Source organism: Coffea eugenioides, chromosome 11, assembly GCF_003713205.1.
Source record: "Coffea eugenioides isolate CCC68of chromosome 11, Ceug_1.0, whole genome shotgun sequence".
Classification (NCBI taxonomy): domain Eukaryota; kingdom Viridiplantae; phylum Streptophyta; class Magnoliopsida; order Gentianales; family Rubiaceae; genus Coffea; species Coffea eugenioides.
Window position 1 is genome coordinate 45,445,192 of NC_040045.1, and position 26,306 is coordinate 45,471,497.

Genomic DNA, 26,306 nt, shown 5'->3' on the forward strand with positions numbered 1-26,306 from the left:
AAACAACATATTGAAATTGCCAGACGTGAAGGCAATACTGTCAACCTTCAGAAGATCTGTTGATAAGATAAAATGCACAGTAGCACATAATATAGTAATACGTCTCAACCTCTATTTATTTGACAGTATATTCCCTACAGAAGCCAGCTGAATTATTCAGGATGGCAAGGCCCTGCCTGGACTGGCAAAAACAAAATCCTTATCAAGTAAATTATAACTAGAATGGCACAAGTAAAAGAAAAAACAAAAGAAGAAAGCCATAAGGAGTGAGAGAAAAATAAATCATGCTCTATCTGGTCTTGAGCACGCCAAAACATTAGAACCAGTTACAGTTGTCTTTCTTGTAGAAATTCATGGTAAACGCTCAGCCAATAAGTAACTTATTCTCATCCAAGAAAGTGTATGTTGGCACCTCCAAATTGTATGGTGCAGGTCCTTTGCGAATTCTACCAGAGATGTCGTAATGAGACCCATGGCAAGGGCAAAACCAGCCACCAAAATCACCAGCATTTGGCAAGGGAATACACCCCAGATGGGTGCATACTCCAATAACTACGAGCCATTCAGGTTTCTTCACCCTAAGAGCATCCTCTTGTGGATCACGCAGGGAGCCAACATCAATGCTGTTAGCCAGTTTGATGTCATCCTCAGTCCGATACCTAATGAATACTGGTTTCCCACGCCACTTGACTGTGACTGTAGTGCCAGGCTCAATGCTGGATAGATCCACCTCAAGAGAGGCAAGTGCAAGAACATCCTTACTGGCAGACATGCTCAGAACAAACTTGAGTATCAGAAGACGAATCAATGAGGCATAAACAAACCTGCCTCCAGTTAAAACAAAGTAAGCAAATGCACGTTTATTGGGGTCACCAGGAAGATAGCGCTCATGGTTGTACTCGTCATACACAATTTTTGCGCTTGGATTCTTAATAGCTGCAACTGTAGCTGGGAGGTCTTGGACTAAACCAATATCATGCGCTGAGGCAAGAGAGTCAGAAGAAAGCCCTGGAGGAGATTTGCCAACATTAAAAAGTTACTCATAGCAGCTGGTAAAAATTGATACTAGTCAAAACACTATCCAAAGAACCAAACGGACTTGTGCATTCACTTTTATCTTGATTTGTAACATGATGGTTTACTTAAAAAATCCAACAGCAAATAAAAGTTGGACAGTTGACAACTACCAAGCCCAATTCCCCTCACTCTCTCCTCTTTTGAGAGAGAACAACATTTCCAGATGAGAAATTCTGTGTCCAAAATTTTAGCTCAACAAAAATTCCTCTCACACCCTAATTAAAAAACTAGTACATATCAAATATCTAAACCATGCCTTCAGAACAATGAAAAATTGTGCAGGACGCATGTGCAACAAGCATGTCATATAATGTCACCCAAAGCATCATGTCATGTCTTCAGAGAAATTAAAAAACTGTGCACAGAGCATGTAGCAAACAGGCATTGCATATTCATTATGTAAACCAGAGGATCAAAAGACCCATTTAACTGAATAAAACCCATTTATGCAGTAAATGACTGATAAAGGTCCAGCTCATCAGGTCATGAATAATAGCATTCAAGATGGACATTACTCTGCCAAGATCGGTATAATTGAAATAGATGACCACACCACATTGTGAGACAAAAACAAAAATGCCCTCAGTGAGGTCCAACTTCAGCCTATATGTTATTCAAGGAATTCATCTTTAATGAAAGAGGTTGAGACAAGAACAATAAAAAAAAGATGCTATGTATGTTATACAATCTCTTGCAAAACTAATTGTGCAATTCTACCAGTAGCGAGCGAGAGAAAGAGGAAAGGGGGGGGGGGGAGATACTATGCACTAGGGGGATTTTCTTGGGTGTAAAGTGTAAACCTCATTAAACATTCACATTTGCGGAAAAACCAACCATTAGGTGCACACAGCAGTGCAGAAAATAGACCACAACTCATCCCATAAAAATACATGAATGCAAAGCTGCAGGAGGTACATTCCAAAAGGGAACAGCTATTTCAACATGCACGTATATTTACTCAGTATAAAGACCAAGTATCAGCACAACTTTCAAAGATAGCTAGCCAAATACGTAAAAGAACCAGGCGAGGAAATGAATTATTGTCATTTTACACAGCCCACCACATTCAAATAGTAATTTTAGTTCATTTGCTTTTGCTATTATTTCTTTTCTCAACATTCTGAAATCTGAATAAGAAGAGCATAAAAATAAGTGACAATCAGATGTGAAATAGAGATAATCTACTCCTCCCCATTAACTTGAGATCATATTTATGAGCTTGTTTGTATGGCACCGCAATGGTTAGGTCGTAAAAGATGCACCACGGTGTCTCCTAGCTCCAAACATTAATAACATAAAGCAATCGAACCAGATACCCACCAATTAATTGAAAACAGAAAACAGAAAACAGAAAATGCGAGTTACTAGTATTAAGAAAGATCCGTGATACGAATCCGCATCAATCCGTAAAACCAAAAAAAAAAAGGAAAGAAACGGAACAAAGGTATAATATTCCGCGAAATGCTTAGAGGTCAAGGGCAAAAGCCAATAAGGAGGAAACCCGGAAGGGGAAAGAAAGTCGGACCTCTGATTTGATGGAAAAAGGCAGGAGTGAGAGAGAAGGTGCTAGAAGGAGAGTGGAATGAGGATGATCTGGAGGTATCGGATGAAGGGAAGGGGCCGGGGCCATTGAATAAGGCCGGAGATGCCGATGACGCGGCAAAAGGCGGCCTCCTCCAGGGGAGAGAAGACAGCTTCCTCCCAGCGACTCTCAACATCCTGCTTGATCGGGTCTCTTTCTTCTTCTGATGCCTGCTTTGGCCTAGGCTAGGGTTTCGTTGTTCGAAAGACCAAAATCGGAGAACGACCTGAACCCTCCGGAAGAGACACAGAGAAAAATAGAATTCTGAATCCTGCTCTGGCTGGCTTGGCTGTTTAGCTTTGTTCTGGTTGCCTATTTGTTCTTCTCTATATTAGATATTTAATAAATAAACCGGTGAGAATCAGTCAAAGCCGTCTTAGCTCAGCCGGTAGAGCGCATGGCTTTTAACCATGTGGTCGTGGGTTCGATTCCCACAGACGGCGTTTTTTCCCTTTTTCTATGTTCTAAGTTTATCAGCTTCTCTGTAATTCCTTGAGCCCTGCGGTGACTGTCCGCTACACCTATGAATTGAATTCACGAATAGTGCACCACAAAAGAAAAAGAAAAGAATAAAAGTGGATTTCTGTCTCCATTTTTCCCCTATAATTCCAAGTTTATGTTTATCGAACCAAGCTCCTCAGTGAATTCATTCCAGAATCCAGCTGTGCCTGTCCACGCACAACTTCATGAATAAGGCACACCAAATTTTTTTTTTTTTTTTAAAAAGGTGGAATTTTGTCTGATTCTTTGCCACAGAGAGTAACAATTGTGTTTGGATTGTAAGTTATTTGAAATATTTTTACTGTAGCACTTTTTGTGATGTGATGTATGTGAGATAAAAAAGTAATTGGGAAGATAAAAAGGTGTATTGGAAATTGTAATGGTGATGTCAGCAAATATATTTGGCCAAATAATTGGCTGTCCAAACACACTAAATAATATCTTTCGACTTGAAAGCATAATCAAGAGCATTAAATTATTTTGGCAAATGACCCCCGTACTGTTATACTCTCTGAAGTGTAATCCATAGTAGTAGTAAGAAATAGTGAATTTGTTTGGATTGCAATTTATTTATTAATTTTTATTTGCTTGCATGATCAACATATTTTTTATTTCAGATACATTAATATAATATTTTTTTCAAAAAATTATCCCAAATAATCTAATATACACTTAGTTAGTGTGTGTAATCAAAGAGAGAATAATAAAGTGACATATAAATTTACGTGTAATCCATTGTGATTGTGGATGCCCTTATGGTTTGTGCCAACAACAAGAATAATGTAGTACATTCCTTCCCAACTTCCATCATCACAAGACAGCGCTCAAAATATAGTCTAGTTGCGTCATCTTACTTCCACCAAGCGGACCGAGGAAGAATTCTAAACTTTGTCCCAAAAATTGCACGTTGATGCTCAAGCAAACCTCCTATTGAGTTAAATACCAGGGCTAGGTGTAAGCAGAAACTTGCAACGTATTCAGCCAAGAGGTCCACAAATGAAAAGAAACAAAACTGTGGCTCCAAGTTCCGGCCATCCAAGTTGCTCAATATATGTAATCACTTTGTTGTCAATATAATTCCTATGGGAAAAAAAAAATAAAAGAAAAAGAAAAAGTTCTAGCCATCCAAAATCAGCAAGTCACTCACTCCTCATCTACAGACCCTGAAGAATGAAGTGGGTATGCCTTTAAAATGTCATCCCATGTGCTCTGTCCATCAGTCACCTCCTTGACTACTGCAGCCACATTTTCCACATTAACACGAATTTGATCCTTGCTATCCCTCTCCCGGATTGTAACTGATGACGTTGAATCGACTGTGACCGCAAAGGGCACACCAAGTTCATCTGTTCTGGCATAACGTTTTCCTATGGAAGTGCCTACAAGAATTACATACACATAATTTAAGCATACTCACAAGCATCGTCCCCAACATGTGGAATTGAGTGTCATTAGCTTTCCATTGCATTGCATTGTATGTGGAACAACAGGGCAAGATAAATGCTTTACTTTGCTACAGGAATGTATGGTTTATTCAGCTGCATACCTGTAATGTCAATCTTATGCGAAATTCCAGCTGCAGTCAGTGATTTGGAAATGAATTTTGCAACTTCTTCATATTGCTGATTCTGAACCAGTGGGAACACTGTGCATTTTATGGGTGCCACAAGAGGAGGGAAACGGAATACATTTAGCTGCTCATCCCCAGCTTTACTTGGCCTGGTGTAGAAAGCGTGCTCGAAAAGACAGTATATAATCCGACCAATCCCAAAAGATGGCTCAATCACAGAAGGAGTAAACACTCTCTGGTGCTCTTTCTTTTTCTCCTTGGAAATAGATACCATGTTTTTCTTAACAGTTACGTTTTTCCCAAGAGAGCATATGTAAAACTCTACCTCTCCTTTGGATTCCAGATCAGCCTTCATCTGCAGAGCCACTTTCTCGTCCATTACCTAAATATCAGGAAAAAGGAATTACTGGGTGATTTAACTGGAAAACTTTCACATATCCTTGTTTAAGGTTCACACTGCTGGACTCATAAAACTGGAATCGGCACTGTTATTTCCCTTTATTCATTCATCTGTCAGTATTCTTTCAGCTCGAGAATTTACAAGCAAACATCACTTCCATAAACATTTAGGCAAAAAAGTATTTTCAAGTGCTCTAGGAGGAGGGCAAAGAAAGCAAGAGATACCTCCAGAGCTTCAGTGACCATCTTTTGGTTCCCTTTGAATGCAAGGCCAAGTTCCTTTTTCACTGGAGCTATAACCAATTTCTAGCACAAGCACCAGTAATCAAGTCAATTACTGGCAAAGTTACAAAAGAACCTTTAAATATCATTGGACAAGGAAAAAAAAAAAAAAAAAGAGGAAAGCTTAGCTACCTCAACTTCTCTCGGTTCTGAATACTTCTCTTGAGCCACAAGAGCTACACCACTTTTGTCCTATCACAGCAAAATGGAGCGCCCAATCAGCAAGAGATATTCAAGACATGTATCTCACATAGCCATACAAAAATTTCAAAGAAAATGATTATGTTATCATGAGATAGATAGTCATGAATACCATAGCTATATCCAGAAGATGAAAATCTCCAAATCAGAAGTAGGGGGAATACAGACATTTTGTATAATAAAATACCGATGTTCTTACCGAGTGAGCGCAGAGATCATATGCGGATCTATCTGCAATTCCAACACATTCAATCCAGCCATAAGAACATTCAATTTCAGCATCCCAACAATCTGCAGCATAGTGAGCCATCTCATTTGCAAGGTGCTGCCTGAAGCGCAACCGTTCCTTGTCTATTCCCAGCCGTGTTAGGAATAGATAAACTCTCCCAATGAAGTAGCCAAGTGTCTCATTATTGACAATTCCCTACAGTAACTTGGGTTAGAGAATATCTAGTAATGCATGATCTTCTTATAAATGTCAAGTAAACTGAGGTGCATCCTTAATTAAATGAACATTGGCAATTGAACAGGAGGGCAGTGCAAGAGAGGAAAACAATCAGGGAGCATGAACCGACCTTTGCAACTGCTTCACCAATCTGAAGTCTCTCTGCAGATTGCCCACACATTTGTCCTTCCCTTGGAAACATTAGAAACTCCAAGCTTGCAATTTCAGAAAATTTTGGGTGAGATTTATCCTGGGGATCAACAAAGTGCTCAATCTCTGCTAATGTGAACTCACGGACTCTCAAGAGGCCTTGTCTTGGAGATATCTGGACAAAAACAAAAACAAGAAGTTAAAAACTGAATTGTGGGCAACTCCATGTTTAGATCACACAGACCTCTTGATATTTGTTTACAACTTAAGAAAGACAAGTGCCTCAATCAACCAAAGCTTGAACCTAAATTATGAAATAAAACTGAAGTCAAAGCCTAGTTTAACTGAAGAATTTATAGTATAGATACAAAATGTCCAATAGCGTGCTTTTTTATTTGTTTCATTTATTTTTCTGAGAAAGGGGGAGACTTTTAGAAACCATTAGCACGCAACTACAACCAACAGAATAACAGATATGCACTTTGAAAAGGAAGATACCTCATTTCTAAAAGCCTGACCAATTTGAGCAGCAGCAAAGGGAAGCTTGTTCCCATTGTAATAATAAAGATCCTTAAAGTTTACAAATATACCTTGTGCTGTTTCAGGACGCATATACCTGTACAATATCCAACTCATAAAAATTAGCAGATTAGCCACCAAAATCCTATTGAAGCAGAAAAAAGTTGAGAAGAATGTAAACCTCAGGATGACATATTCACCCCGTAAAAATATGCAGCACTTGTGAAAAGGAATTATCATAAGTTGAAATAAGAGAATCCTCATTTGAAAGGCATGAAGCGTTTATGGAATATCGTTTATATATATATATATATATATATATATATATATATATATATAAACGATATTCCATAAACTTCAAATTGAACTTTCAGTTGCCAAGTGCTCCTAAAAACAGCAGATCTTACTTACGAAAACATATATCTGACTCTAGCAGACAACTGGACTTGCAGACTAATAGTTTACCTAAGTGAGAAAATTAAGAAACCTGATACTCACCCAGGGCTCAGGCCAGAGGGTCCAATTGATGTTTGAAACATGAGATTGAATGGATATGGATCTGAAAGATGATTTTTAGTATCTGGTGCGGTTATTCCATATTCCTTGATCTTTGCACCGAGCTTCTCAGCTGAGAGATCATCAAGAAGTGCAAGAACATGTTTCAGCTCTGCAGCCTTTTCTGCAGTGATGGTCAAGTCCTTTTCAAGCTTGTCTTTGCAGTAATCCTTGAGCAAATGATCAGCTCGATAACAGGTGCCAGTCTTCTCATCCTTAACCATGAGATCAGTGAACTTCTCAACATGGCCTGATGCCTTGAGGACAATTTCAGGGGTAACACAGGGACAATCAACTTCCAACATGTTCTCCTCCAAAACAAAATGCTGAAATAAAAGAAGAGTAATTAGATTGTGATTTATTCCATTTAACAGTGTCACTTTTTTTTTTTCAATTTACTTTACCGGTGGCAGATCAAGGGTGGATGAATAGGTTAGCATGTAACCTTTTGAAACCACGTCAGAACATTATAGCATATCAACATAATGGAAAGCTAAAGGTCCATTTCATTTCTCAACTGTTGTGATGACATTTCGTATTTGTTGCACATATATAGTCATTATTGTCCTCGAGAATCTGAACGGCTTCAGTTGAAACGAGTAAAGAAATTGCTTTTCTGATCATTCGCCTCTTATGTGATACGCAAAATGTCACTTAAGACGAATCAGTAGATTAGCTGAATCAACACTGAAGACATTTCGATGAAGCTCCTTAAAAATTCGCAAATCAAACACAAACATTAGGCATGTACTATAGCATACTACATAAGACCAAAATGGGACAAAAGCTTTTAGCAGCTAAGTTAAACATGTGCACTAGAGTGAGGGCGTCAGAACCAAGATTGCGCCATGTCAAATCACAACAATCACAGCTAAGCTTGTGAGAATGGGGGGAAGAAAACACAAAATCGGTTGTAGGTCTTCTTCTGAAAAGCCAGAATATTTCGTGTGTGTGTGTGTGTGTGTGGTGGGTGGGGAGACAAAACAGGTATTACCGCCTGTGATGCTAATGCAGCAGCGACAAAAAAAAGGGCAGAAGTGTGCAGCAACGTGGAAGCACGAGAGGTGGTTTACCTGACGCCAGAAAGCGAGGACATTGGACTTGACGGCACAGCCTGGAGGCCCATAATCATAAAGACCAGCGACTCCTCGATATATCTTAAAGGAAGGCATGTAAAACAAACGGCGTTCGAGGGTGTTAACGAGGGCCTGACGGAAGGCGTCCCGGTTGTTGGTGGCGGATTGGAGGAACTGGGTCTCGAGGGAAGCCTTGTCCAGTTTCAAGGCATTGAGGGATTGAACAGCGGCGTCGATATCGGACTTGGGAGCTCCGGAGGCCTTCAATTGGCGAACGGCGTTGGCTTGGGCTTGGATGGTAGCCAGCTTGTCGGCTAATGCCTTGCGGAGGAGGGAGTCGTCGCCGTCGGGCATTGGGAGAGTTGATGCGGTAAGGGGGCGGCGAGAAAGGAGGGAGATGGGTGGTTGGAGGGGGCGAAGGAGGGAGGAGGACGGTGAAATGAGAGCAGAGACCAGTAGTCGTACCAGCGAAGGAGGAGAAGAAGTTGGCAGCAAATGCATGCGACGTTTTGTCGCGTTAACGGATTCGTTGTTGGTTTGGTTTACTAGACCAGAGCAGGACTACCTTTTTTCTTTTCTTTTTTTACTAACAATCCTATGCTTGCTGGATTGTTAGGGTTTTAGACCTCACCTGATTGTGAGAGCTTGTAGAACCAAGTGAGAATAATAGTGACCCGGTTAGGGTCTGCTTTTATTTCCCTCTGCTCTTATATATAGTCAAAGATGACGGTGGTTGCGTGAATGACTGTCGACTAGAGTTTACTTGCTTCCAAGTCATACTGCAGATTGAAAGGTGGGCAAAAAAAAAAAATCTAATTACCATCTGAAGTTCTTTTCTGATGCAAAAATTTCCAATATGAGACGATCTTGTTCATATCATACTCCCTTCTCCCTTCCCTGTGCTGAATGAAACATTAATTCAATGATATCTTGCCTAAGTTTCTGGAAGTATCTTTCTTTCCATCACCAGGGAGTTGTTCAGAAGGGGTGATCCTTTTTGCAGTCAAAGCTTCATCATTCCTAACTTCAGGGTCGACTGGAATATCATCGTTCTTGTGTTTTTTTTTTCCTTTTTTTTAATTCCAATCTGCATTATCATGTAAGGATAATTGTGCCCAGTTGAAGATTGCAAACAAATAGACCTACCTATTTTTTATGGGACGAAGGGATTATTTGGATATCCTTCCAGTCCGTATTTGCTAATAACCAGCAGATTACATACATCAACCCATTATGTACAAAGATACACGAAATATAATGTCTAAGGAAAACATATATACATATAAGAGAAAACTGGGAGGCAGCAAACTACGATTATTACTCAAATTTGTTGGCCAGGTGTATGATTTGCCCAATTAAGATCCTGACTTCGTCTCCCGCTCCAGCTTATTAACCAGCAGTTTACACACATCAACCCATTATGTACAAAGATACACGAAATATAATGTCTAAGGAAAACATATATACATATAAGAGAAAACTGGGAGGCAGCAAACTACGATTATTACTCAAATTTGTTGGCCAGGTGTATGATTTGCCCAATTAAGATCCTGACTTCGTCTCCCGCTCCAGCTTATTCATAAGCTCCTTTTTCTCTTCTTCCGGCAAACTATTGAACATAAAGACGGATTTATCTCCTATATCATCCTACAAAGTGAAGAAAGTGGGACAGAACAGAAAACCGCATGAGATTCTAAAAAACGGACAAATAACTACCTCTTGAACTCCAGGATTTTTTTTTTTTTTTTTTATGTCAAATGGATCACAGAGGAAGAATGAAGAATGTACCTTGATGGGCTGGAAAAACTTTCTTCCTGCGAACACCACAAAGAGAGCCATCCATATACCAAGTAGACTAACTTTTACTCCATCATCCATCAGGCCTGTCTGCATACAAGAGAAACCAATGACGATCAGTCAACATTCAAAGCATTTAGGTAATGATAACCAGGAGCCAAACGCACCAAGAAGCTTTATAACAAATGTAACGCAAGTTCTTAACACTGTTGTCGTGGGAAGGCGTGTTCAATTTCAATCTTAATAGCCTAAAATCCGCCAATAAAAGAAGCACCGCATCTACATTCTTTTGAATAATTTCCATCCTTATAAACCAGGTCGTTTAATATGTTCCCTATGCCATAAAACTCTAATGTAATCAACCTCCTAAAGCAACACTGTCTACAATACCGACCAATCCCTGACTCCTTTCACTCAAATGAACGGCTTAAGGCTTGACCTCAAGAAATGGAAGAGGTTTTTTAGCCTGCCATGCCAAGGAAAGAACCTCATTCCTATAACTTAGTAAACAGCTCACACGTCATAATTTAGCACAATCTAAATATAGCAGGCAACATTTCATGTATAAGGAGTACCAGGTGTCCAAGCAGAACTGCAGGAATAATGAATGTGAGAATACCAGCTTCCAGTTTGCCATAACAAAGACCTAGTTTAAAAGTAGCAAGAATCAGATCTTCAGGTCCCCATAGAGGAGAACATTTCTGACAAGGGAAAGCAACTTTCATGCAGGGCATTACGGGGTATCTTCACAACTATCTATGTAAAACCAAAATGGAAAATGCAACACAAAATCTGCACAATTTCAAATGAGTAAAAATTATCACATCTCCAAAGTAATGCTGCTCAGTTTCTTACATTTACGATGAGACAACATTGGCTAAAGAATACCAGGTCACCAACCCCTAATATTTTCTACACTTTTTTTTTTGACAATTGTTTCACTTGCATATTTATTTTTCCTTTCTTTCCTTTATCTGAAATTCTTTAATTTTCTTCTCTTCTTTGATTGTTTTAATTTAAAAAATCAAAATCGTTTTATGAAATTGGTTTTCAGAACCTCATGAATGTCTACAGCTGAAACATCTGTTAAATTTCCCTTTGAACTTTTGTCAGTTATCCCTAGCCATAGTTTTGAATACTTGGTGTACTTCTCTAAGCAAGAACTCATCCCTTAAACAAGCTTAGCATCCCAATCTCGCAACCAGTTTACTTCAGTTCAATACAATGTTTGCAGATAGGAGGTTATCAAAAGTAGAATTCTTCTGCACCTATTACCATATTCACATACGGCACAGTATAATTTCCTTCACATTTCCTTAGACATCAACATGGCATTCAATTACCTCAAATCATCTCTGTAGTTAATGTCTTTTTAAAAGATTGTCACATAAAGAGGTACTGAAACAATACCTTCCTTGAAGACAAGTCCAGTGAGGGCAGCAAAGAGTGGACCAACAAACCAGATAGCTGTTGGATTTTCAATTACATAATCTACTAAAGTTTTTCCAGCTGGTTGAGCAAAGCTTGCATAAGTAACCAAAGATCCAAAAGCACCAAGAAACCACAGAGCCTGAAGCATGCGCTTGATTTGAGTTACATAGATGTGAATAAGGTAGAGTGACAAGCCTAATCCACAAGCTCCAAGAGCATGGAAGAGGTCAAGGTTTGTCTTAATAAAACCACCGATTGTAGAATCGTCAGGTAAGAAAGCTGTAGATGATGCAAGAACAAATGATGCAGCAGCAGTTACTAACCCTGACCTGTACAGAATCACCTGCCACAAGGGCAATCCCAGCATCAATGAAATGCAGATGCACAGATGAAAAAGAAGATAAAAAGTAATAACTGAGTCATACTCAAAATTGAAACTGAAACATGATTTCTTTGAATTCTTGGCAGTCAAAACTAACAAATCCCAAAATCAATGGAGACCAGTGATGAGCGGAGCAATAATTGTCAAAATGATAAACTGGCTATTCAATTTCAGTTATTCAACGCTGGAAGGTTGCAATTTTGAAGTGTAATGCTATGAAACCCACAAGGCACATAGAGTTCAATCGAAATTTCTTCGTTGGTTATTGTTTGGAAATTGAACTGAAAAGAATGATTAATTAGTAAGCTAGCTACATTGTTGTGTTGTTGAGAAGCGAGTATTGTACAAGCATTTAATATACAGTAAAAGAGATAGGCATGAGATTAGTCCAATGAGGAGAAAAGCAGAAGAATAAATTTACCTCCTGAACATCAGAGGGTTGAATGGTCCAGGGACCATAAACTCCTTGATACACCACTGCCTCTTCTGATGGCTGTGAGCTGCTTTCTCCCACTGCCTGGCACTTGGTGGTGATGGTTTTAGTCTGAGGAATTGAAGTCCTAGGGTTATTATGCAGCCACAACCCAACCACAGGAGCATTATTCAATTTCAAGGGTAGCCTTAGCTGTCGCCCAGGAGGATCAACCGAGTTAACCAACAACGGCGACAAGGCTGACAAACTACTACTACTAGTACTGTGGCACGAGTACATGCCTGCTGCTTCGTCTCCTTCTTCTTCTTGTTGGTAAATTCTAAGGTAGATTAGATACCCCTTTCCAGATTCCACAAGAGGATCACAATCAATCGGCCAGAATTCCCAGTTACTAGTTTGGCACTGTTCTGTCTGCTAATTTGATTGGTTAACTGGTAAGTATTACTGGATCATACTGCGCGATGCGTGATGAGTGCCCAGACACTGTTGTTATATAGGTTAATAGTGGCAAATACACAAAACAAAGGATTGATAGTAATATGGAAACCAGTGATTGAGCATTTTAGTCAGCTGAATACAATTCAAGCTAGTAAAAAAGCCAGGAGTCATGAAGAATAGAAAGACACAGTAAAAAAATAAATAAATAAAATCTGAAAAAGAAAAAAAAGAAAGGCCGTGCTTATCCCATCAATTTTTTTTATCTTGTATTTGAATCTCAAGCATGCCAGAATCGATTCCGGTTACACCTATTATATTTAGGAAAATAAGTCATTCATCACTCAGCAAGTACAATATAGCTCATGTCTACTGCATACAGATATTTATTTAGAAGGTCCAAGTGATTCAAAGGAGGGGGGACGGACTGACTTACGGAATTTCGCGAGATATCAACTTTCAAGAAAGAAGAAGAAGAATTAACAGTCAGAGATACAAAAACCCAACGTAGCAGAAGCTTTGACTATTTGCTCATGATTTATATAGACCATCTATCTAATGTTGAGATTTATATAGACCATCCAATAATTAACCATTCATTCACTGGCAACATGCAATTAGCAATCCTTCAATCAAAGCCAGCCAGCCTCAGAAGAATACAATTCGATCAAATTGAATACTACTGCTACTGCTACGTAAGTACGTACTTGAGATAGAAATGAAGATGAGGAAAATTACAGCGTTTTATTCGGCGGAGGCGGGCGTAGGAGTGGCCGTGGTTTTTAAGAGGATAGATAACTGTTTTGGAATTAGAATAGATATAATAATAAATTTGGATGAAGAAGATAATGGAGCCAGTGGTGGGAGTTTGCGGTGAGCAGCTGAGTCATGAGCGGAGCCGAGGAAAGCAAACCCGAACCGACAAACCCCGGAACGGATCGCTCAGGAGATTTTTTTATGGCTTTTGGACCAACCCACCCGTTTGTAAAGGTCTACTCTATTCACATAAAACATCATGAACTCCATCCACAACTCGCATAAAAGTTGAAGCGAGGCCTTAATGATCTTCTCTCAACGTTGGCCCAACTTGTGATCCAGTCATTCATTCACACATCATTTAGTGATTTAAAATAATTTAAAAATGGATAACTCTTACGATAACTTACACTCTGAAGGGACCGTAGAACTTCCCGCATAATTATTATTATTATGAGGATATCAATAATGAATTTACAGAGAGAGAGAGAGAGTGGTGAAGCACCGTGATGTGATTCTCATTATTAATAATGTCAAGGAACTAGTAGTGTTACGGAGAGGACATGCTTTTCATTTTATTCACGCTTTTTTACGTGCATGAGTGAATAAAAGTTAACTAGTGAGAGAGTTCTAAGTGATGATCGTCGCATTAGACAGGAAAACTGGAATTGCAATGATAAATATAAAGCAAATTATAGCAGAGATGGATGCTTAGTTAATGTAACATGGCGAAGAAGGAGAACCATCACGTGCATTGTATGTTGGCAAAGGTAGGTTTATTATAAGCGCAAAATGGAAGGAAGCGTGCCGCATTTGTCGGAGTCGGTGGCCGGCGGTGATGCCAAATTTTTGACATTTACAGCACGCAATCCAAGAAGCCGCAAAATTTGACAAACTGATTCGAGAACAACCAAAAATATTGAAGAATTTGACAAACATCATCATCATCATCAAAAGCAACATGCAAAGCAAATTTCTTAATATAGGAAGATTCTGTACCAAATTACGACTAATAAACTACATGAACAACTTAAATAGATAACTAACCTCCTTAATTTTAAAAATTTTCATATTTGCCTCCTTAATTGTAAAAATTTTTATATTTGTATTTATCGCTTAAGAATAAGGTTGTGTTTGGATTGCATTTTCCGTCATTTTTCATGGAAAAATTACTGTAGCGATTTGATATATGTGAGGGAAAAAAAATGATAGGGAAATGTGATCACGGAAAACGACAATATTTTCCGACGGAAACAAGCAATCAAAACAAGTCCTAAGTGATTTAGAGTCTTTTTTTTTTTTCTGAGTGAAACTCATATATATATATATATATATATGCATGTAGATGTGTGTGTTCAAATAGATTAGAGGTTACGTAGGCAACAATATCAATATGTGAACTTTTCTCATTTAAATGCACTCAATTTTTTTCGGTCAAAAAATGCACTCTACTCCCTTGCTCAAAAAATACATAGGTAGTAGTAGTAGTTCTATTTAGATCGATTTTAGACCTCCTCCGTTTCCATTCCTAATGAATCAGAGGGACAGACCCCAAGGCCAAGATATATACAACAGATTCATGCGACAACTTTCAATTGGTTCGTGGGTGGGCCCTTCTTTCATACCAAAACCAAAACCTGAGGGAGGAAACGAAAAAATAAAAAAGAAAATTATGAAAGAATGGTCCCCACAAGAAGTTCACGCCTGTGTCGGGATAAACTAAACTTTCACGTCAGGAATCTTAGAATCAGATACTTACTACTCATAATGCAATAATAATAATAATAATAATAATGCTGCAGCAGAAACCTCCGTTAGTAAACTTTTGCTCCTCCTGTTTACCAACATTCCTTTGGTATTGACGGCACCACCAATACTGTTGCATGCATGCAACCCCAACAAATCCAAATCTGGTTACACCTGACCCAGCTGGACAGACGTCCCTGCATAATTAATCTAGGATGTCTGATAGGATTTTGAAGTTTGTGTTTGATCCAATAAACTGATGAATATATATTAGGTGTTGATGCCGTATCACATTTATGCACTCCTACTTTGTCATCACACGTCACATCCGAGAGTCTCTCGATCGATCGCAGGTCGAATCCCCTACGGTTGATGCTTGCTTGCTAGAATATCCCAATGCATGATGCATGACGCGTGCGCCTGGTCTAAATACTCCAGCAAAATTCGCAGCCTTTCTTTTGGTAGTGGCTCCATCCAGATCATCCGCCAACACCATTTTCGGCAAAATATTTAATTGATGGCGATGTCGGAGGGGAGGACGAAGAAGATCCTGCGCTATGATTGATTGACACCCCAATTTCTTAGAATCCGACAGAATGAAATGAATGTATGAATGATTATACGCAACTTGGGAGCGAGCGAAAAAGATAGATCACGTGCACCGCCACCGCCACTGACGCGTGATTCCGTAATAGTGACTGGGTAAGAAGAGCCTACGCCTACGGTCCAGGGAGGGCTTCCTTATTCAGTCAATCAATCAAGACATGGATTCTTTACCTTTGTTCCCGACCCAACTTTCTTCTGCTAAGCTTCCTCGCCAACTTTTTGCTGGGATATTATTGCTGGGCGACTATCATTTATGCCTTACTGCATCATGCATGAGGTTATTTATTGATGGTTTCTTTTCTTCTTTAGGTCACAGCCCTCAGGCCAAAAATAAAAAAAAAATATCTTCTCGTCACTTGCACCAAACTTTTCGGGATCACAACTGACTGGTTTGGGTTATATGACTTTTTCTATTTTATAAGTTTCGAGATAATGACATAGATACAGAAAGAATCGAAAACAACATTAGAAGATGAATACCCATTAACCACCCTAGCTAAGCTAGATCACAAAGAGGGAAAGACATCTAAACCCAGAAAAATAGGGGCCAGTGGAGATTTTCACTTAGACATGAATTTCCAAGGGAGCACTTGGTGCATCATGATACCAACGGTATCATGGGGATTAAAGTTGTTTACTCCTCCTCTTTGCCTGAGAGCACTTTCTAAACATTGTGACTCAATAACACCAACCATATGCTATAATGTCTGCGTCTCTTTTCAATTTCAACAACCCCCCCCCCAAAAAAAAAAAAAAAAAAAAAAAAAAAAAGGCGTCTCTGACAATTAGTAATACAATACTTCTTCTTAAATGCAAGCACTATGACCAAGTTAATAGCCGTACATTTTACGGATACTCTAATTTGGAGAATCAAAATCCATCATCCATTAAACATCGGTACGTACGCACATCCAAATTTTAACCACATAATGCTGTTGGTGCATTGGATTAAAAAACTAGAAGCCAGCACAAATTTTTCGCTCCTCCTCCTGCCACTAATGATATCAACATGACTGACTATCGACAAGGCAACTACTGATCTGGGCTCTTAGGATCAAAATCCTTACCGTATTTCAGAAAATCGGAGCTACAAAAGCTCTGGTAATCACACTGTTCAGAGGAAAAACTAGAAAAATCTTCTTGCGGTTGCCGATGCAGGTCTGGGGTGACATGAGCTGAAGGGGATGTGATTTGGGGATTAGGTTGCAGTAGTTGTTGCTGATCGTAGAGAGCCGAGGCGTAATAAGGCAGCTCTGCATCGGTGCTGGAGAGCAACTGAGCGTACTGGAGAAGATGAGGGTAATTAGTCATCGTCATCGTGTCGGAGGGAACGTTAGTGTTACTCGGGTTGATCATCGTCTCCGTTGCTTCTTGAGGGTTTGGATTATATTGCTGGCGAGACAATGATGATGATGAGACGGCGGTAGGGTAGCGCAGTTGGGATTGGGAGTACTTGCCTCCTTGGACCACCCGTTCGGGGAAATTAAGCTTGGCTTTGGTGCCTTTGAACCTCAACGCAGCCTCATCGTATGCAAGTGCTGCATCCTCAGCCATGTCAAACGTCCCTAGCCAAACTCGAGCTGCCTTTTTGGGATCCCGTATTTCAGCCGCCCACTTCCCCCATGGTCTCCGTCTCACTCCTCGATAATGTCTTCTTCCCGCTGTTCATCCATAATTACTACCAGTATTATTACTTATGATGCATCTGTTATTTTCACGTACTATTATATCGTTAATAAAATACACATGAATGCTTTTAGAATTGGCCAATGGGACAAGAGCTACCGTACACGGTACATCCCCTCATCAATATATATTCTCTCACACATGCATATGCATATATATATACATACATATTGATTTCTATAGCCGCTGAACATGTACATGTTGGAGTCTGAAGTATGTATCTTCATCATTCATGTTATACATCAACCTTGTTTAGAAGCCCGACATTTTTTTTTAACACAATGTGTAGTTGCACTAGTACTATATATATATTTGGTAGGAAACTAGCTAGTACTATATATATAACGATGCAAGCAATGCCGCATTAAGCAGCTTGTTGAAAACATTACTCGGACTGGTCTGACTAAAAGATCATATAAGAGCACTCGCTGTAAGTAAAGGAGTAGGTCCGTAGTAAGATTGTATTGAACATTTTTTTCTCGGGGAAACAAGTATTTTTGATTATAGGATACAATTATTGAATTTGGAAATTGATCCAAGGGCTTGTCATGTGCATATATTACTCATTTAATCTCATCATCATCCTTTTACTAGTTGAGATCCTCTGTGATGTGACATTATCCTGTGCTAAATTCAGCGTCAGTCTCACTTATTATCAAAGTCAAATGAAGATAAAAGAAACTTAAATAAATAATACCGGAAAGTGGTGCGAGGATACCATGTGTTCCTTTTACATATTACCATAATATTGATCAAGTGCACCCAGAGTCAAAAGTCTTTTTTTTACTAAGAACACGTTCCCAATAATTAGTAGTAGCTTTTCAGTTTAGGAGGCTACAGTGGCGTTTAAGAAAAATATCACACTCCGTCCATCATTACACGGAATCTGCAGTCTAGATAGGCTTATACGAACGAACCAGCAGTAGTTAAAATGCGTCCTTTCTATATACACACACACACACATGATAAGAAGGTAAGGCATAGCAAATATTACTATTTAGGTCGGCGACCAAATTTTTGTACTCGAATAGATCGATGAACCAGTTAAAATTGGAAACCATTCGATATTAGATTGATGGGGCACACGATACGTATACATGCTGTTGTATACTATGAGAAAGAAAATAGATGATATACCATAATAGTAGTGCAATAGATATCATGACGGCAATTAGAGTGGCTGAGAAGGAAACATGAAACTTTCCACATGGAAAACCTGAAACACGAGAGAGACTCGATATTTGGTAATTCCATTTAGATTTGAGTACAACATGCAAAAAGGAGATCAGGAGAAGTAAGTAGTGATCATCATAAGGGAGTGAGTGAGGCAAGTTTGATAAGTACTTGCATCCTTGGAGGATCTATAAAGAGCAAAATCATCTTCAAGGGAATTGTCCACCTTATATATACGGCGTATGATAAAAGAACATGTGTTGCATGGAAGAAAACGGGAAACAGGAAAACCAGAAGCCCTCGTCCCTTTGCGGTGGATTGATTACTACTAGTACTACATTAGGAGGCTTAGTCCCAGTCCTATCTTTTGATGAGATGAGACATCCAGATTGGTGGATGCGGGAGGCCTAGCTAAGCTCAAAAGAGAGAGGGTTCTTTACGGAAAGTAACATGCTATCTAATACACTGAACCTGGCTCCTAGTCCTACCTCAACTTAACAAGATACATATGGATAATATTTTGTTTTCTTTCTACTTTTCTTTTCTTTTCTTTTTTTTTTTTTGGGGTGTATCCTACTTTGATAACTAAACTGCTTATACTGCTGCTTTAATTCAAGATATACCCAAAACTGACAACAGAATAAAGACAAGAAACCAAAAATCTCTCTCTCTCACTCTCTCAAACCGAAGTCCTGGTCCTAGAGCAAAGGAAAAATTATCGTAGGCGGAGGCGGAAGATTTTACATACTCATTAGCTAGCTGTATATAGATAGATATGTTCGCCACCCCATACAGATAGATTTAAGAAGAAAAAAAAAAAACAACTTTGACCGTGAAAATATAGTACTCTATGCTATAGTATGCACATTAATAGTACTAGTATTCAGTTTTTTTCATATAGAAAAAGGAAGTTTTTTTTTTTTGTGTTTGGGAGGGTTGGTTGGCGTAGTGGTTAGATTTGCTAGGTTTTGAGTTTTGACACTAAAATTTGCAACCTCGATCGATAATTAAAAGTTAAAACCCAGAAGCTAAAGCTAGATAAGGTAAGTGAAGAGGAGGCAGCATGTAAGAATCATATTGATGACAGCAAAATAAGGGCTCAATTAGTTTAGTTTACCTTGAGCTTCTTGCCTGAAAGAAGTAACAGCAGCAGCAGTAGCAGGAGATACGGCGGACTCCAGAAGTGGGCGTGTGCTGTCGGGACTGTACTCGGAGGAAGCCACCCTTGTAATAGTTTCATTTTCGAATTCCAAATCCACACCACCATCGAGGGATCCATGATGATGATCTTGACCTTTGTTTTTCTCCTCCTTTTTCCACGCTTCCGAAGAAAGAGGCCGCTTTCCATGTCTTCGATCCAGCACTCTCCTTTTTATTTTTTTTTCTTTTTAAATTGAATTACTACAATGATTTAGCCCCTATTGATTGGACGATCGGCTATCTCCCTAGTGTGTCCCTGTCGGTGCCCGGTGCCGGGTGGGGGATATGTTCTTTCTGGGAGGGGTATTGGTGTTAAACGAGTGGCTTAGCTATATATAGATATGGATGCTACCCAAATATAGCAAGCAATTAGTACTAGTGTATAGTTTGTACAGCAGTTCCAGGTCCAGGAAAAGCTATTATGGTAGCACATAGAAAAAGCAGCGGTGCTGGATCTGTTATTATTATTATTATTGCTGCACACGATACGCTTGTACTACTAAGCTAAGTTGCATTCAATTCTTGAAAGCAAAGGATGGAATCCTTGGACTCGGTGTGAGAGAGAGAGATTGAACTGGAATGATTAAGCTTTTATAGGTCGATACCACTACCCACTGCCTGCTTGCACAGGTTCTTTTACTTTTTCATTTTCATTTTCTTTTTTTTTAATAAAAAGTATTTCCACTCATCCTTTTCCATTGATTTTTTTTAGGTCAAAATTCTTCTCCATTGATTGAAACTCTCAATGATGGCCACAAATTCTTTGTTGCCCAAGATTTGAGTTCTAACTATTATAAAAAAGAATTGGTATACTCTTGGTTTCGTCTGGATCAGCAATTTTTTTGGGTGTTTTTAAAATATTTTACTGTAACAATGTACATGAAAAAAATTTTACTGTAAATATTTTTCGTAATATCTTTGGAGGTGTTTTTTGGATATATTTTAGGGTATTTTTAAAGTTTAAACATTTTTGTGATATTTTTTAAAAATTACCACCACCACTCACCACTGCCACGACCCCTCTGTTCTCCTCCCTCTCTTTCTTCATGCTTCTCCCTCCTTCCCCTCCCTCTTCCTCCTCCTTTCTTTTTCCTCTATCTCTTTCCTCTTCCCATCTTCCTCCTCCCTCCCCTTCCCCGCCATTCCTCACCTCTCCCCTTCCTCTCCTCCGAATCTGATTGAAGCTAAATCAAGACCTCTAGTTACAATATCGCAGCCACATCACAGTCCTTCTGATCGTGATTTGGCTAAGGCCACATCATAGCTTATGGTCAAGGCCAAATTTGGGGGGAAGGGGAAGGGTGAGATGTGGCGGGAAAGGGGAAGAGAAGGGAAGGGACGAGGGGGGAGGGAATGGTGGCGGCAGTGGTGGTGGGTAGTGGTGATAGATGAAAAAAAAAGGTAAATTTTATTTTTTATATTTAGAGTTGTTTTTAATATATTGTATAGATGTACTATTTTTAAAATTATTTTTATTTGTGTGTTATTATAGTATTATATATGAAAAACTTATTTTTCAAAAAATGAGAAATCCAAATGGAGCCCTTTTCTTTTCCAACTTTTGTATATTGGATAAAATTGAATCTACACGACGGGTAAAGTATTAAAAAAAAAAACTTCACGCACACATACATACATGTGTTTATTGCTTTACTTATTCGATCATGAATATTAAATTGCAATTTACCTTAAGTTTCAAAACAAATGGAGGAAATAAAGGTACTCTTGTACTTATGGATTTAAATTATACTACTAGAAAACAAAACTACATTCTGAAAAAAAAAAAAAAGATTATGATCGACACGCGCGTGCTCACATATGTAGATTTATATCTGATATTGATTTACATATTGCTTTATGAATATTAAATCGCAAATTAACTGTTACTTTCAACATAAATGATTAAAATGAAGAAAATAAGCATGCTGTTTGATGATGGATTTAAAATATTACTAAAAAGCAAGATTGCATCCTGCCCCAAAAGATAAGGATTAAATTCTGCAATTTCATTCAATGACATATTATGTTTGTAAATTAGAAAAGAAAATGATGAAAGTCCACTAAAAAAAAAAGGGTCGATCATTGTAAGATTTAGCACTTGATTTACTAATTAAGAAACACAAAATGTTTGTTGGATTTTCTACGTCAAAAATGGGTTTTTCTAATGGATGCCCGTTGGCCATGGGTTAACATATTTAAAATTCACTTAACCTACCACGTATATGCACATACTATAATCATTACCTTCCCTTGCATTTATATAGTTTCATTATCTAATCTTATCTACCATTCCTTGTATTTATTTACTTTTTTTCAATTATATATTTTGACGAGCATCCATTGGGCACCTGCTAGACATACCCATCAAAAAATTACTAGTACCATACCACAATATAAATATAAACGCGTTGTCGCGGTTGTGGTGCTTCTTATTTTGCACAGGCCTTTAGTGCATAAATTTCAGGACCATGTACTTGATACAAAAAATGCTAATGACACAAGCAGGCTTCATCTTAGGCAACAAAAATGGTTTGTTCAAAGAAGCACTAGTTTCGATTGGGATCAGAGCAATTGATTCATGGAATTTGGCTCCTCTCCGGTGAATTCTCTATCCGTTTCCTACAATATACATCTAGATCACACGCGTCTTCATTTACTTGGAAGAGACAATGATCATTTTAAATTTGACTAATCCTAGCCCTTGTCAACAAATAAAACCGCGTGTCATGCATTCAGAGAGAATTCACAGGAGAATAGCCAAGTCGATCTGTGATCAATCAACTCGTGCTAATTAATGATGTATCTCCTACTACTAGATAATGTTCTCCATTTGTTTCTCTTGATCGCCAAGTTGATGGTAGCATACATAATGGTAGTGTGCGAGTAGTATGTAGTGGTAGTATGACGTAAAGTAGGATTACAAGTAATTAGAACAGTCTATGAGATTTTAGATTGCTCTAGCAGAAAATATGATAAGAACATGCATCGATCGAAATCAAACTAAACAAATCAATCTCAAGGACAAATAGAACTTGATGTAGCTAGGAGCCCCAGGATTAACAGGGAACTATTTATTTTATTATATAGGCTAATAAATGAAAATTATATAATCCAAATGATAGTGAGAATCTGATTAATAAAAATGGGAGCACAAATAATATTTTTCCATAGGGAAAAGCAATAAGAAAAAAATGACTTGTTTGGCAAGCATTAGTATATGTTTTGTTTGGAGTATGGACGTGTATGTACAAGTTGCAGCTTGCTGACCACCATTAACAAATTATGGTTGTCAAGCAGGCGGGGCAAAGGAGGAAGTCATCTCGTCCTGTCGTCCACCGCCACGTATATATAATAATATATAATTATGACTTTTTCTACACTCTTAAACTTGTAGCTAGGCAATGTCTGAGTCTCGAGTGTTTTGTGGGTGAATGTATATATAAAGGATGTATGTTGGGTGCAGCTGCGAGGCTGGGCTGTGTTGTGTTGAGGAGGCGCTTCTTGTACGCACTGCACAGTCTGAAACAAAAATAAGCCTGGTGTGTGTCCGTGTCTGTGTCTGTGTCTGTGCCTATATATATATGTATACGTAGACACACACACACACACACACTCCCAGTTCCAATATTCATCTATTAATTCCCGCCTGATAAGATAACTACTGATCACCTGCTGCCCAATATTCATCAAAGGTGGTGTGAAGGTACGAACGCATTCGCTTAAGGTCATGAAATTTCTCAAGATTTAATTAGGCACTACCGTAATGAATCAATAATGCTCGACGATTTTTCACAATTAATACAGGCAGCAATACGCATTTTTAATTGAAGTAAATATTAGTACTCTTTAATTATTACTAATAGGTTTCTCTAACTGCACTAATTAACATATTTAAACCCCACCTTAACCTATCACATATATATATATAGATGTACGCACTAATAATTGATGAATTTTCTTCCTTATATTTATTTATATACTTTACCCTTTTCAAAAATCTTATGCATATTAACTAACGAGCGTCCGCGTCCAATCCAACGAACACTCGTTACTTAATTAAACCCTTAATTAACTAAGCCCCGCTTCATAAATGAAATGAAGCCACAGTGGCCGGACGTTGTCGCTGACTTAATTAAAAAGCTTCCAGTCAACTCTGCTCTGTAGGCCTCGAGCCCTTGTCATGGATTGGGCCTCCCGCATCTGAGAAACATTTCAGCCCCGTCTATATGAGGCAGGAATTGCATCGATTTTCAATCAGTTAAGCCCAAAAGGACCATCAATACGTAACCAATATTGGCACCGCTAAAAGAATCATGAATGGTTTAATAGAGGAAACTACCTCCCTTTTCTTTTTTTCTTTTTTTGTCTTTTGGCACAAGTATTCGAGATAATTGCGTGTTTCTTTTTGCTTTTCTTTTCAAATTTATGGTCAAGTGAATGTTTGAATATGTTCTATGTGCGCAGAGAGAGAGAGAGAGAGAGAGATTTTTATTCAGTTTAGTGATGATTGTTTGTAATAGTGATACTTTACATTAATATGATTTGCGGTTATCTTTGTGATAGTTTCATATGAGACTAAATCAAAATTTCAAGATAGTAGTAGTTGGCTAAGGTTTCAACTGACACTACAAAATCACAATGAAGAATAATTAATTGAGGCACAAGATTATATTGAGTTGATGAAGGGAATTGTTTGATTAGGAAGAGCAACGAGCAGTAGAAGAAAAGTCATGAATAATAAATGATAGAGGGCATTTTCAAAATTCAAAGAACACGAGACGATAACGAGAGTCGAAGAGACTTTTATTGGAGTGCAATTTGTTTGGATAGTGTATTATTTAAAATATTATTTGTAATAATTACTGTAGCACTTTTTGTGATGTGATGTATGTGAGATAAAAAGTAGTTGGGAATATAAAAAGGTAGGTTGGGAAATGTGTTTGTGATGCAAGCGAAATATTATTTGAGATAATTTTAGTATCCAAACGTCATTTCCCACCTACCACTTGGCGCTGATATAACGCGGCCTTTTAAATTTCCTTCAATGTCTTTAATTGAAAAGCTAGAATGGTAACTCCGGGACTCTAATCAACAACATATTACTTTTTTCACAATTTTTTAATAATATATAAGAATAGACTACAACTTGAGATGGAGGGTGATAAGATGGGAGAGATTGTAAGTATGCAATTTTTTGTTTAAGACTTTCCACTTAAAGAGGAAAAGCAAAAACACAAATAAATAAATACACTACAATGATTTTTCGCAACTTTATATCGCTTATAATTTTCAAGTTACCCACCAAAAAAAAAAAATCTATCTTTGTAACTTCTTTTACCTGCTTTCGTTTTTTTTTTTTTTTTTTTTTGCTTTTAGTCTTTCCTTTCATTTTTTTGTATAAAAATAATGCTCATATAAAGACATAAGTACGTACACACATATATAGACACACGCATATATGTCTAATTAATTACATATACATAGTGCCTACGTCAAATCTGTAGTTATTATTATTTACTAGAGCCATACTTATTTAAAGCTTGATTATATTTAACACAATTCATAGTTTCTTTTTTTAGGAGGAAAGTTAATTGCAAGGAAACCATTTTGTTTTGCACGTTTACCTTTTTTTTTTTTTTCAGAAACGATAACTGTTGTATAGTCTAATTTATCCTACAATAGGGAGAGGGGGTGGATCTAAAGAGGCTCAGAAGAAATTCAGAGGGAACTGAATCACCACGGAACCGAACGGATGCACTAGGCACCTGCCAAAATTTTTTAAAGTAAAGCCACTTTTAATGTGGTAATTGGTGAGAGGCAAAGGTTCACCGGCAAGTTTTAGTACTTTGGTAGTGGCCACCGACTCAAAGGCTGATGATTTGTTTTGCACGTTTAAGTAATGACAATTTTTTTTTAATGGATGCTGAATGGTTAAATAATAATAATAATAATAATAATAACAATGAGTTGGCATTACTACAATTCCCTAACAGGTGCCTTGAGAATAGTAATAATAATATTATCCCTATCCAATCACGTTTCATCTCACAAATGCCATGATCTTTCACTCACATCTAATTATGCTTGCGAAATTGGTGCCAAAATAGTTAATCAAAAGTAGATGCGAGGTGACTAAAATTTATGATATTTAACATTTCAAGATTTCATGGGAATAAGTTATATTATAAGGCCTATTCTTAATTGATTCAGATTTTTTAGAAGTTAAAGTCGAAATAAAAAAAAACTAGTAACTTGTAATTTATAATTTTGATTTTTTTAGCTATAATTTTAGAATATCATGTAA

The 26,306-nt window shown here is 38.0% G+C and overlaps 4 protein-coding genes and 1 non-coding gene across 7 annotated transcripts; 1 reads left to right on the forward strand and 4 right to left on the reverse strand.

Annotated features, from left to right (window-relative positions):
• Positions 1 to 10: 10 nt before the first annotated feature.
• LOC113751548 (cytochrome b-c1 complex subunit Rieske-4, mitochondrial-like) lies at positions 11 to 2,940 on the reverse strand. The gene is made up of 2 exons (XM_027295599.1): positions 2,603 to 2,940; positions 11 to 1,008 (listed from the first exon to the last, which is right to left on the reverse strand). Exons 1-2 carry the CDS (start codon positions 2,793 to 2,795, stop codon positions 365 to 367), a joined length of 837 nt encoding a protein of 278 aa, XP_027151400.1. The 5' UTR covers positions 2,796 to 2,940; the 3' UTR covers positions 11 to 364.
• An 89-nt stretch (positions 2,941 to 3,029) lies between these two features.
• TRNAK-UUU lies at positions 3,030 to 3,102 on the forward strand. Its single transcript has one exon. It is a non-coding gene; the product is annotated as a tRNA-Lys (tRNA).
• Positions 3,103 to 4,036: 934 nt separating this feature from the next.
• Positions 4,037 to 8,988, reverse strand: LOC113751110 (glycine--tRNA ligase, mitochondrial 1-like). The gene is made up of 9 exons (XM_027294978.1): positions 8,355 to 8,988; positions 7,225 to 7,607; positions 6,706 to 6,823; positions 6,188 to 6,382; positions 5,812 to 6,036; positions 5,544 to 5,603; positions 5,355 to 5,435; positions 4,707 to 5,112; positions 4,037 to 4,539 (listed from the first exon to the last, which is right to left on the reverse strand). Exons 1-9 carry the CDS (start codon positions 8,856 to 8,858, stop codon positions 4,304 to 4,306), a joined length of 2,208 nt encoding a protein of 735 aa, XP_027150779.1. The 5' UTR covers positions 8,859 to 8,988; the 3' UTR covers positions 4,037 to 4,303.
• Positions 8,989 to 9,481: 493 nt separating this feature from the next.
• LOC113751452 lies at positions 9,482 to 13,666 on the reverse strand. Of its 3 annotated transcripts, XM_027295465.1 has the most exons (7): positions 13,543 to 13,649; positions 12,389 to 12,883; positions 11,565 to 11,928; positions 10,730 to 10,800; positions 10,146 to 10,244; positions 9,908 to 10,004; positions 9,482 to 9,720 (listed from the first exon to the last, which is right to left on the reverse strand). In XM_027295465.1, the coding sequence occupies exons 2-7, from the start codon at positions 12,677 to 12,679 to the stop codon at positions 9,713 to 9,715; spliced, it is 930 nt and encodes a 309-aa protein (XP_027151266.1). In that variant the 5' UTR covers positions 12,680 to 12,883; positions 13,543 to 13,649; the 3' UTR covers positions 9,482 to 9,712. The 3 variants fall into 3 exon arrangements, with proteins under 3 accessions (XP_027151266.1, XP_027151267.1, XP_027151269.1); XM_027295466.1 differs by lacking the exon at positions 9,482 to 9,720 and having other exon boundaries at positions 9,758 to 10,004; positions 13,574 to 13,666; XM_027295468.1 differs by lacking the exons at positions 9,482 to 9,720; positions 13,543 to 13,649 and adding an exon at positions 13,272 to 13,417 and having other exon boundaries at positions 9,758 to 10,004.
• Positions 13,667 to 16,771: 3,105 nt separating this feature from the next.
• LOC113752710 (ethylene-responsive transcription factor ERF113) lies at positions 16,772 to 21,050 on the reverse strand. The gene is made up of 3 exons (XM_027296787.1): positions 20,996 to 21,050; positions 19,920 to 20,186; positions 16,772 to 17,604 (listed from the first exon to the last, which is right to left on the reverse strand). The coding sequence occupies exons 1-3, from the start codon at positions 21,048 to 21,050 to the stop codon at positions 16,976 to 16,978; spliced, it is 951 nt and encodes a 316-aa protein (XP_027152588.1). The 3' UTR covers positions 16,772 to 16,975.
• Between the last annotated feature and the right edge of the window lie 5,256 nt (positions 21,051 to 26,306).

Bases quoted from the DNA above. Each gene is read 5' to 3' on its own strand.
- LOC113751548 (XM_027295599.1), bottom strand. From the start codon at position 2,795: ATGTTGAGAGTCGCTGGGAGGAAGCTGTCTTCTCTCCCCTGGAGGAGG. The intron at 1,009-2,602 runs GTCCGACTTTCT...AATCTCCTCCAG, and splicing joins CTTTTTCCATCAAATCAGAG to GGCTTTCTTCTGACTCTCTT.
- LOC113751110 (XM_027294978.1), bottom strand. From the start codon at position 8,858: ATGCATTTGCTGCCAACTTCTTCTCCTCCTTCGCTGGTACGACTACTG. The intron at 7,608-8,354 runs GTAAACCACCTC...CTTTTATTTCAG, and splicing joins TCCTCGCTTTCTGGCGTCAG to CATTTTGTTTTGGAGGAGAA. The intron at 6,824-7,224 runs GTGAGTATCAGG...GATATTGTACAG, and splicing joins CCCTCTGGCCTGAGCCCTGG to GTATATGCGTCCTGAAACAG.
- LOC113751452 (XM_027295465.1), bottom strand. From the start codon at position 12,679: ATGTACTCGTGCCACAGTACTAGTAGTAGTAGTTTGTCAGCCTTGTCG. The intron at 10,801-11,564 runs GTATTGTTTCAG...CTTTTAAACTAG, and splicing joins TGGACTTGTCTTCAAGGAAG to GTCTTTGTTATGGCAAACTG. The intron at 10,245-10,729 runs GTACTCCTTATA...TCTTGTATGCAG, and splicing joins CAGTTCTGCTTGGACACCTG to ACAGGCCTGATGGATGATGG.
- LOC113752710 (XM_027296787.1), bottom strand. From the start codon at position 21,050: ATGAAGAAAGAGAGGGAGGAGAACAGAGGGGTCGTGGCAGTGGTGAGT. The intron at 20,187-20,995 runs GTAATTTTTAAA...CAATTTAAAAAG, and splicing joins GGCAGTGGTGAGTGGTGGTG to AAAAAAAAATAAAAAGGAGA. The intron at 17,605-19,919 runs GTAAACTAAACT...ATGGATGAACAG, and splicing joins TTTCAGGCAAGAAGCTCAAG to CGGGAAGAAGACATTATCGA.